The 12,612-nt window shown below is 27.6% G+C and overlaps 1 protein-coding gene across 1 annotated transcript; it reads left to right on the forward strand.

Annotated features, from left to right (window-relative positions):
* The first annotated feature begins 5,689 nt into the window (after positions 1-5,689).
* On the forward strand, positions 5,690-11,893 carry LOC107611898 (phospholipase D alpha 1-like). The gene is made up of 5 exons (XM_088496022.1): positions 5,690-5,966; positions 7,102-7,167; positions 8,454-10,000; positions 10,855-11,162; positions 11,263-11,893. Exons 1-5 carry the CDS (start codon positions 5,868-5,870, stop codon positions 11,709-11,711), a joined length of 2,469 nt encoding a protein of 822 aa, XP_088352148.1. The 5' UTR covers positions 5,690-5,867; the 3' UTR covers positions 11,712-11,893.
* The last annotated feature ends 719 nt before the right edge of the window (positions 11,894-12,612 follow it).

A 12,612-nucleotide genomic window follows, 5' to 3' on the forward strand; every position in this document is an offset into this window, starting at 1 on the left:
CTTGTCGGTGGATTGGTCGGAAACAACACTTGCTTTTGAAACAGTCTCACATGCAATTAAGGTTTCACCTGCCTCCCTACTCCTTCACTCATACGTATTAGCTTCTTAATAACTTCACTAAATCACTATTTCAATTTTTTTTATACAAATAAAAAATATTAGTGACAAAATTTAATAAATTAAAAATATTAAGAACAAAAATATATATTATTTTCTGTTTTTATTATTAAGTCTATAAAAGAAATTTTGATTTATTAAGTAGTTTTAGTCTTGAATGGTTACAAACAACATCAACAAAGTTTTTATACCACAACCAAAATTAACTATATGGATAAACAAATCTATTAAACTTGATCACATATTATATTTATTATATTAATTTTTAAACACAGGTTTCTTTTTACTATTTTATATATAATATTTTTGGATTATTTTTTTTTTATTTTTCATTATATATCTATCTTTTATCTGATTCACCGTCTTAATTAAATGTTTTACTGATTTTCACCTCATACATATCAAAATTAACTAAGATAAAATTTTACAATCTTTTCAATAATAAACACTACTCATTTTAAATGATTGACACAGTTAATTCTAGATTAATTGTCTATATAAATAATTTTGGTGGAAGATATTTAAGTATTTTTTATATAAACGTTCAAAGAATTTAAAAATACGATTTAATTCAACTAGGATGATAGCTTTGAAATTATCTAAATTTTAATTTTTTTAAATTGTTGAGTCAATAATTGATTTTGTACTTTATGATAACAAACATAATTAACTATTTTCTATTTTAACTAATCATTACGATGAGCATTATAGGAATTAATAAAAAATGATATCAAGTCAAGTTAGGAAAAACTATTCACAATCAAGACAACAAATAATGCACTCTAAAATCAGATCATATTCATAAGGAGCTACTGCATTCAAACTAGAGGAACAAAGAAGAAAAGATCTTCTCCTTAATGCCAACAACCATAAGCATAATTGGTGCAATAACTAATTTTGTAAAAAAGAAAATTATATCAACCTCGAAGAAGAGTATATCAATATCTATATAAGAAGAACAAAGACAAAGATAAAAAAGAAGGCAACCATTGAAGTAAAATCTCATTTGACATACAAGTCTATTCTTTTATCATATTGAGTGTGTTCTTATTCTCTTGTGTCTAGAATTAAGATCAATTTAAAAGATAAAAAAAAGAGCAAAGAGAAGAGTTCATACAAAAACCAAAATTTAATAAGTGTTTGTGTTCAAAAATGTGTTGGTTAGAGGACACTTGGTTGCGTTAACTAAGTTAGGTTAATACCTAGATGATTTACTAAATTTAAAATAGTTTAAGTGGTTTATAAGAGTGTGAGTCTCTTGACACTAGTGATTTTTATAATTCAATTTGATTATAATAAAAATTCTACTACATTATTGTGGTAGAGATTGAAAATAAATCATTATAATTAAACCAAGATATATCGAGACGTCACTATTTTTTTACTCTCTTTTTTTTCCTGTTTCATTCAATTCTATTTTGTATTTATGAGATAAAACTAGAAATTATCTTCTAAACCAAATTTTTGTATAATTTATTTATTCGAATTTAAAAGCGAATTTTTAATTCAATAATCTCCTCTCCTCAATTTACTTGAGAACTTTCATAAATAAAAATAGAAAGAATGAAACTAGTCTAATTAATCCAATAATACAATCAAATTAATTAATGAGAAATGACAAACACCGAGATATAATTAAACTTCATACATTTTTATTGCAAATCTATTTTATCCAATATTTAAGATTCTGGAAAGTAATTAAATAATAAGTTCGTAACACCATTACTCTTTGTTAGAAACTTTGGCTCAAACTTATCATGTGTTGATGAGTAGGACCAATAATGCTGCCCACAAATAACACAACAACTGTGCCCCAAGATTAAAAAAAAAAGAAAGTATATTGTATGAATTTCTCCCTTAAATTTGCAACCACATGTATGTATATATGTAGAAGCTAGAAATTAAAGTATGTTGTTTGAAAATACGGAAAGTGAAAAAGAGTTTATTTTGAGATCAATAACTTGGAGAATCTACAATCTTACTGGCTGCTTTTTGCTTCCATAATAAATTTAGACCAAAGATGGAGCCATATGAAAATGATAGAAGTCCCTTCCTATCATGTGAGAATTCTAATTAGAAGTGAGAATATTTGCACTTTCTTATCTTGTTAATAAAAGTTGTATTTATGATTTTACCATATCTCTCTCCCTCTCTCTGTCTCTCTCAATATAATATATAAATTAAAGCATTTTATCCTTTTAATTTATATTGTTAGTTGCATGCTTTAATATATCATGTGTAATAATATATATTTAAATAACAAAAAATATAAGAATAATTATTTTCAGTTGGTCAATATTAATTAATTTTTTTTAATTTAAAAAATTATTTTATATGAAGAATTTAAAATTTAAAGTTTATACTTTAAAATTTAAAATTTAAGATAAATAAATAATTTAAAAAGTTACTAATATTGATCGAAGAAATTAGTTCCCTTCCATTACATAAATAACTATCTATAAATTTCATGTGATTAACAAGAAATTGAAATAAAGTTATATTTTGACATAGACGGTTGAATATGTCAAATTAACAATAAATGAATAATGTCAATCAATCTTTTATAAGTGTCATTATTTAACTTAATTACTAATTTTTTAAAGTAAATCAGGTAGTAAAAGTTGTCTAACAAATAAAAATCTCTCTTTTTTGCTTTCTATATCTACCTAATTGCTCTGGCCACTTTTAATTACAAGGTGGGCAATGGATTTTTTTTTCTTTTTTTAGTTTTTAATTATTAAACAAGCTAATAAGCACATAAGGAAAATTATAGAAAAAGTGAAATATTAAAAATAAATGAGGTTGTGTATCACTTTCACTTAATTAATTATATTATGTCCAACATCATTAGTTAACATGGTCACTTTTTAATTTTTTTCCTCCTCCAAAAAGAAAAAATAATGATGTTTGGTGGTACTTAAAACAGCCTTTAATTTGTTTAACATAATCTTCTTTAATTATCTGTGTGTGACTATGATAATAATAACTTAAAATGCAAATGAAAACAACAAAGAGAGTGAGAGTGTGAGCAATGCATGGAACAAGTCAAGCTAAAAATTCATGGTAGTTGAGTTTTGTTGACTATTTTATTTACACTAATGACAACCACATGTCTCTTATTTATTCAAGGTTTTGCTCTCTCAAATTGATTGGTGGGGCAAAATTATAGACTTTTTTTTTTGGTGTCTAAATTATAGACTTTGATTTAATGTTCATAAATTTTTTAGCCTAGAAGAATTTATTTTGGGAGACAAAGACCCTAATAATATGAATTCATTCTTTACTGTTGTTGAAAATTGAAATAAATTTGATAAAGACGCATGAGACGTAAGGTAGCGTTTGTTTTGAGGTACTGAGACAGAAATTGAGAGGCTGAAATTCAGTATTATAATTGTTGGTTCAGAGATTGGTACTAAAATTTCTGTCTCTGTTTTTAAAATTTCAGTATTTCAGTACTTCCAAAAAATAGGGACACAGATGACTAAAATTTTTAGAGATAGAGACTGAAACTTTAATAACATTTTATACCTAAAATACTCTCATTTCAATTAATTAATTTGAATTTTATTCTTTGTACAAATTAAATTAGAGTTTCATTCTTGTTTTAATTTCTGTCTCCTATTTTGCACCAAACAGAATACTGAGATTTATTTCAATCTCTGTCTTTCAGTCTCTATCTCTCAGTTTCAGTCTTTCCATCTCTGTCTCTCCACCAAACGCTACCTAAAAAAATTGCGTATAGGCAATTATACTAAATAATCTATGTAATAAAAAAAATAAATCGTCTAAATTTCTAAGAGATATGATATTATATTGGTGTGGCTAATGACATTTGTCAAGAATACAAAAATATAAAATATAAAAAACATTTTTATCTTTTCTATAATATTTTCTATTTTATATTCTTAACAAGAGAACACTTAGCAAAATTTGAGTGATTGAGTGTAAGCACATGAATGGAACAATTGACAACAATAGTATATAATGATGATGATGATCATGTTGTTGTTTTAAAATAAATCATAAATTAACAGAGTGCAATTTCGTTAATTGAAATAATGATCATTTATTAACCGCATTAAATTAGTCGAGTGTTAGATAAGTTTGTTGGATTTTAGTAAACTTAAATTTTAGTTTTAGAAATAAAAACGTTTTTGCAAAAAGTGTCAAAGTGATTAACATAATCAAATTCTACGGTATATAATGAGAATTAGAAAGAATTTAGTGTACTTTTTTTAAATGCCTTTTATTATATATATTTATAAAATACGTTTTATTTTTTTTAAATTTAAATTACAGAATTCTTATATTTAATAGTTTAGGAAGAATTTTAATTATTTTAACTTTTAAGAATAACAGTGTTTTAATAGTTTTAGTCGATAATTTTAATTATAATGTATATAATATTAATGAAAATTAATGGTTAAAATAATAAAAACACTAGTATTTTTTTGGGACCTAAAACACCAGTATTTTTATGTATTTGAAAATTTTTTAATAGTTGAATATAATTTGTGGCTAATTTTTTTTATATAGATCAAATATGTGCGTAATATTTTGTTATTAAAAATTTTGGGTGTTCTTTTTATATAGAGTTATTTTTTTAAATTGATATTAATCAAATTTGACTGTTTAATTTGTTTGAGGAGGAAGAATAAATTATAAAGGAGGATCTAATTTTAATTTTTTAATTTTATTTTTAAAAACAGAAGTTGGAGTGCCCGATTTCAATGTTAAAATTTTTTTAATTTTTAAAACAACAATGTTAGGGAATCAAGAGGGTACTAGCAAAAAATCAGCACCTCTATGTGGGTAGTGCTTATACTAGACATTAGGATGTTTCTTTTTTTTGTAAATTGGATGGTTCTGAATTTATTTTCTAATTTATCATGTTTTAGGCATTTGGAGAGGAAAGGAGGATGAAGAGATAGAAGTTAATTGAATCAGTTTTCGTGATTTACGTTGCAATGATACTGAATATATCTTCTCCTAATTTAAATGTGGTAAAATATTTAATAACCAATATTTTAAATCATAAATAAATAAAACTAATTATAATATTTATAATTAATTAAGTTGTTTTATTTTTGGCTGATTTGAAATTAGTTTAATATACTTTTCTTTTTTAAAAATACAGATTAGACAGTCCGATTTGTAATCTTTTATAAAAAATAATTAAAAAATGTAAAAAAATCGGAGGCAACGATTTTTTTTTAATCCACGGCAGTATAAATCACATCTTCTCTCTCATTTTTTTGTGATACATACACTCTTGAAGCATAGAAAAAATAATGAGCGGAAATTTGTGATACAATTATAAAAAAAAAATAAACTTGGATAAGGGATAACCCACATACATACCTTAACAAAATGGGCTCATAGTCCATATTTGAAGTAAGCAAATAATGGTTCGTATAAGCCAAGAAGGGAATCAATTCTGATTTTTTGGTCTCCCAAACACATTTCTCTTTCTTGAAAACAAAACAGTCTTTTGATTCTCTCCTTTATTATTATGTATATGTTCCCCTATATATATGCATCATATTCAACTTATTTCACCTTTTATTTCCATGCCTTTAATTTTACTCAACAAACATTTCCCCACTTTTTCCACCTATTTCCAATAGTCTCATTACACACTTGTTTCAAATATTTTTTTCCCCTTCTTTTCTTCACTTTAATTGCCCTCTATGATTATGATATAGATGATATTATAGATAAAATAGAAGGGGGAAAAGCATAGTGTAAAAATGAAAATGCAGCAGCATCTGCTACATGGGACGCTTAGGGTAACAATATATGAAGCTGATAAGTTGCAAACGGGATGTAATTTGGATTTCTGTGCCAAGGTATCTTCAATTAAACTCTCCAATATATTTAAATAAAAGTTTTGTTTATTAAGGGTGAGAAGGGATTTCGGTCTCCCAAAATTTTAAAAAATTATATTTATATATGAAATATATATTTTGTGATTTAGTGTCTTTATATGTATTATTTTTTATTATAAATTAGATGATCTCAATTGTTTTATTCATTGATATTTTTTATTTAATTAATTTAATATTATATACTCAAATTTTTACACTTTTTAAGTTAGTTTCTACATATTTATCTTTGTATCTATTTTTTAAAAAATTGTTTTCTTTTATAATAATATTAAAATATTAATATGTTTAATATTATTTTATTGTATAAATTATTAATAATGATTTACATCATTATATCTTGATAATTACATTATATATTTTAGATATTTTTTTAAATACATATTATGTCTAAATTAATTTTTGTGTAATGGAAAAATATAATAGAAAAACAATTAAAATATAGTATGAAATTTGGTTCATCTATATTAAAATTTTTGGATTCATCCTTACTTATTAAGGCTATTTCTGATGTAAACTTTTATTTTTCATATAATTTTTTATAATAAATTTATTATAAACCTAAAATTTTTAGTGCAACAATTTTTTTTTACATCTAGCATCTCAGAGAACTTGTTATTGATTAGACCCTTCTAAGAATAAAGTTTTTTAAAATAAAAAGTTGGTAAAATAATAAACTAAGGAGTTATTTATTTTTAAATTAAGATAATAAGACACATATTTTATAAAAATTATAAAATTAATAGTGATTAATTCTTTGTTTTATCACTTTATCAATTTATTCACTTTAGAAAATCTAAATTCATCTTGCTAATAAAAAAAAGGCATTAACTTGATCTTGCAAAAATCTATGTAGTTTTGTTCGCAAAAATTTATGTAATTTCAAGAAGGTTATTAATCAAGGTGAATAGGTGATGTAACATAATTATGATGGAACAATTGCATATAGTTCATATATAATATTTCTCATTTCATAACGTATTATTACATTTTATTATTCACTTATAAACCTATTTAAATCGTAACCCACAATGAAATTTAATCTTGATCCAATATCATAACTCCTGTGATTCTGTTCGAATTTCTTGGTAACAAAAAGGGCACAACACACAAGGGGAAGAGATTCCTAGCCCAAGTCAAAGGATGTCTGCTGTGCAGGCCTGAGGTATATACATCTATCTTACTCATCTTTTTACCTTTGTTTAATGTTTATATACAAGACCAAAGAAAAAAAAATGTTTATATATACATTACATGCATCAATTTTACTATATTATATTTATTTTTGTACTCTACACACACACCAATGACAACATACAATAATAATCGATTGCGTCATTCCATCAATAATTACCTGTATAAAAGTTGTGACGGGAGTGATAGAAGGAGAAACACGATTAATTTGTAATAATTAAAACATCAATTTAATTGATAAAATATTTTTAAAATAAATTTAAAAAATAATTTATTTTTTAGAGGTTAATTTAAATTTTTGTATTCTTGCTACCAATTAAAAAATTCGGGAAAAAAATATAAAATTTCTATTAATAATAAAGTTTAAAATTAAAAATAAAAAGGAAAAATAAGACATATAATGAAGTCTGTAGAAAAGATGGGATGGGAGACTCGAACCCGTAATCTCTTAATTGAATATGGAGAGACTATGCTATTTGAGATATAATTTAATAGAAAATTTGTACCTATAAAAATTTAGGAAAGTATACTATATCTTTAACTTACATTCATGTTGAAATGAATTTTTGTTTTTTTTTTAACTATGTTATATGTTAAAAATAATTATTCACTAAATTAGCTATATGTTGAATATATGTCAAAATAAAAAATATAAATTAAAAAGAATACAAAATAGAAAAAATTTTGGGCCAATACTTTTTAGTACTTTTTATTATTATTTAGCTAGCACAAACATTAAATTATCTTTAATAAATAAATTTTATTAATTTATATGTGCAAACTCTAAAAAACATGAATGTAAACGCTATTGATTTATATATGTTAAATTCTAGTAAATATATGGAAAAATTATATATTTTTTATATACAAAATATTTATAAATATGGGTGCAAATTATTATTGAATAAATATTAACAAAAAATAATAATATTTGTTGGTAATGTAATATTATTTTATAAAATAATACATATATTTAATTCTTTATACATATTAGCTAATTTAGTGGGTGGCATATTATTTTAATGGATTATGTTACATGTACCTCAAATCAGTCACCAAAGTTAGTCACTAGTCTAAAATATATACCAGAATATAAATATACGATGAAAATAAATTAAATTACACATGTATAAATACATGTGTGGCTAATTTTAGTAACTGATTTTAGTATACTAATAATATTTTTGTATCTTAATTTTTTATATTTTTGTGATAATTCACTGTCTTGAACATGCACGTGAAATGATGATGAAAAAGATTGTTGGAAGGAGACTATACGCAACAGTTGATCTAGACAAAGCAAGAGTTGGAAGAACAAGAATGATAGGAAACCAACCTTCACACCCTAAATGGAATGAAACATTTCAAATTTACTGCGCTCACACCATCTCTCAAATTGTCTTCACCGTCAAAGATGGCAATCCAATCGGCGCAACTCTCATCGGAAGAGCCTTCATTCACTCCAAAGAACTCCTTCAAGGCCACATTGTTAGCCGATGGCTCGAGATTCTCGACGACCAAGACCGTCTCCCAGTTCACGGCGCTCGAATTCATGTAAGCGTTCAATTCTTCCCTGTAACTGACTACTCCACCGGGATAACGCCGTCGTTTAACGGCGTTCCTAGAACATTCTTCAACATGAGAAAAGGTTGTAAGGTTACACTATACCAAGACGCTCACGTTCTTCGTGGCGCACTACCTTGGATTCCGTTAACCGTAGGGAGATACTATGATGAGCCTCCACGGTGTTGGGAAGATATTTACAATGCTATCAGGAATGCGAATCATTTGATTTACATAACCGGTTGGTCGGTTTATACCGAGATAACGTTGGTTAGGGACAAAACGACAGGACCTAGTGTCGTTACGCTTGGGGAGCTTCTTAAGGACAAAGCGGATGAGGGTGTTCGAGTTCTTATGCTTGTTTGGGACGATAGATCTTCCGTGCCGCAGTTTAAGAAAGATGGGTTAATGGGAACCCATGATCAAGAAACAGAACAGTATTTTAGGAATACTAAGGTGAAATGTTTTCTTTGTCCGCGAAATCCTGATGATGGAAGAACCATTGTTCAGGGGATTCAGACCTCAGCAATGTTCACCCATCATCAGAAAAGCGTGGTTGTTGATGGCAATGTCGAAGGGAATACTAAAAGAGGGATCGTAAGTTTTATTGGCGGGATTGATCTTTGTGATGGAAGATATGATACTCAAGATCACCCTTTGTTTTCGAGTCTAAATACTGTCCACCGTGATGACTTCCATCAACCGAATTTCCCCGGCGCTTCGATCAAGAAAGGCGGCCCGAGGGAGCCGTGGCATGACGTGCATTGCAAGTTAGAAGGACCGGTTGCTTGGGATGTGTTGTACAATTTTGAACAGAGGTGGGAGAAGCAAGTTGGGAAGAATCAAAACCTGTTATTCACACTTGATGAGCTTGATCAAATTGTTGTGCATCCAAGTGAGGCTGCTGCTACATTGGAAGAAGACAGGGATTGTTGGAATGTTCAGTTGTTTAGGTCGATCGATGGCGGCGCAGTTTATGGATTCCCACAAAACCCTGAAGAAGTTGCTGAATTAGGCCTTGTTAGTGGGAAAGACAATGTGATAGATAGAAGCATTCAAGATGCATACATTCATGCGATTCGGCGTGCCAAGGATTTCATCTACATTGAGAATCAGTACTTCCTAGGGAGTTCATATGGTTGGAAATCATCTGATATACGAGTTGAGGATATTAATGCCTTGCATCTTATACCAAAGGAGCTTTCACTCAAGATTTGTAACAGCATTGAAGCAGGACAAAGGTATGTATCAAATATTACCTTCTTAAATTTTGATGACTTTAATTTCTTTTCCTTTTTTTTTATAGTTATAAAATATGAGTAAACATTTACATTATTGGTTTCTAAGAAATTTCATGAGTTCAGACTCTGGTTTTTGAGAATAATAGGTTGTATTAAAAAGGTCAACCTGATTTTAATTGCACCAAGATAATCCTTCATTCTTTTTTCGTTGAGTTATTTCTCACGTCATGAGTAATCTGGCACATTTTTTTCGTGCTGGACTAAACGAAATAATATCGCTTTAGTTTTAACGTTAAATGTTTGAGAAACGATTTTGTTTAATCTTAATGATCATACATTTTTTGGGGAGTATAAGACGTTTTGTGAATCATTAATAATTTATCAAACATTTAGCGTCAAAACTAAAGTAATGTTATTTTATTTAGTCTAATATAAAAAGGATATAGGTCAGGTCATTTATAGTAACTTGATGGAAACGGAGAGGAGCTCAACATGATGCAATTTTTTCAATATCAAAAACTTTTATTGTACAATTGGAATTTTAAAAATTTTTTTTGTACAAATGGTCAATTTTAGAGATCACTTTGGAGTTTAACTTAAAATTTCATATTACATATAAGTGTGTGTTATAGTACTTAAAAGTTATTGTCTAATTACCAAAAAAAATTTAAATAATTAATTTTAAATTTAAAAGTATAAAAATAAAAAATTTTTAAATATTTAAAATTTACGTAAAAAATAAATTAAGTAAAAATTAGACATCAAACAAAAGACAACATCAAACCGGCCTACAAATGTATTTGCATATTGGTATCATATTATAGTATTGATAATTTGTGTAATGATGGACATAGGTTTGTTGTGTATGTTGTGATTCCGATGTGGCCGGAAGGTGTGCCTGAAAGTGCTTCAGTTCAGGCAATTTTGGACTGGCAGAGAAGGACTATGGAGATGATGTATAGTGACATTGCTGAGTCCATAGAGAAGAAGGGGATTGAAGCACATCCTAGGGATTATTTGACATTTTTTTGCCTTGGGAAGAGGGAGCCTAAGATGGAAGGTGAATATGTTCCTACACAACAACCTGAACCTGATAGTGACTATATAAGAGCGCAGAATGCTAGGAGGTTCATGATCTATGTTCATTCCAAGATGATGATAGGTAAGAATTATACATACTCATTCTCACTTATTGTAACACTAAATGTCCAATTTGAAAGCAACGAACATTGATGATGTGTTTTCTTTGTGATTCCTCAAAGTGGATGATGAATACATAATAATTGGTTCAGCCAACATAAACCAAAGATCAATGGATGGGGGAAGAGACACAGAGATAGCAATGGGAGCATTCCAACCACACCAAAGAGTGCCACGTGGCACCAAACCAGAGGGCCACGTGCATGCATTCAGAAGAGCCCTATGGTACGAACACCTAGGGGACCCACTTGCACTGGACGAGGTTTTCAACCGACCAGAGAGTGAGGAGTGTGTGAAGCTTGTGAACCATCTTGCTAAGAAGAATTGGGATTTGTACACTCAAGATGAGTTTGATGTTAACACACCACTTCATCACTTGTTGCAGTACCCTGTACACGTGGCAAGTGATGGTACCATAACAACGTTGCCTGGCTTTGAATGTTTTCCGGATACTAAGGCCCATGTTCTTGGATCAAAATCTGAGTACCTTCCTCCAATACTCACCACCTAGGAGCTAGCAACATTGCTTGCTGGGGACATTATAATGTGTCACATTTTATGTGTATATATAATTTGGCAATGTGTTAATTATTTATATTCATTCTTATTTCAGTATTGAGTTAGCCTGTTATATATGTGTTTTCAATTATGTTAAGCATATATAAAAAGAAGGAAAAGTATATGGAACCAATATATCAGCTAAAAAGTAAACAACTTAATTAATTTATAATTATATTTAATTAATTTTATTTATTTTTAATTTATAATATTTGATATTAATTGCTTCTCACTCCAAATTAAAATTTTGAACGATACGTTGGAGAAATAGGGGCGGGGATCACGGAACTTCTAACAATCCCGATTCTTAGTATATAAAAAAATTTATAAAATATATAAAAGAACATCCATTTAGTATGAAAAAGAAACATTTTGATACCTAGTAAAAGAAACATCCTAATGCCTAACATAAGCATCATTCACATAGAGGTTTTGGATTCACCTAGAAACATTTGGCTGGTTTTTTGCTGGTACCCTCTTGGTTCCCTAGCATTATTGATAAAAAAATATCTATTAACTAAGAAAAAGTATAAGGTACCAATATATTGTTTGTCAACTTATTACCAATAATAATTAATTATTATATTTTAAACACATATATAAAGAGACACATTCAAAAAATATATCTATAAAGACACTTCTATTAAACACAACTATAAAAAAGATATTTTTATTAGACACTTCTACAAAGACATTTCCATTAAATACAGTTATAAATAAGAGTTGGTAGAAGTTGACAAAAATATTGGTAACGTAACGAGATTGATTAATTAATTATTGTGTATAAAAATATATATTTAATATTTTATAAAATTTTATTATGTATCTACTGTAAATAAGTTTTATTATTAGTC

This window comes from Arachis ipaensis, chromosome B8 (genome assembly GCF_059453495.1).
Source record: "Arachis ipaensis isolate K30076 ecotype BB chromosome B8, ASM5945349v1, whole genome shotgun sequence".
Lineage (NCBI taxonomy): Eukaryota > Viridiplantae > Streptophyta > Magnoliopsida > Fabales > Fabaceae > Arachis > Arachis ipaensis.

What these genes read in the sequence shown, in the direction of transcription:
- LOC107611898 (XM_088496022.1), top strand. Translation starts at nt 5,868, where the DNA reads ATGAAAATGCAGCAGCATCTGCTACATGGGACGCTTAGGGTAACAATA. An exon ending in ATTTGGATTTCTGTGCCAAG is followed by an intron (nt 5,967 to 7,101) that starts GTATCTTCAATT and finishes GGTAACAAAAAG; the next exon opens with GGCACAACACACAAGGGGAA. An exon ending in TCATTCCAAGATGATGATAG is followed by an intron (nt 11,163 to 11,262) that starts GTAAGAATTATA and finishes GATTCCTCAAAG; the next exon opens with TGGATGATGAATACATAATA.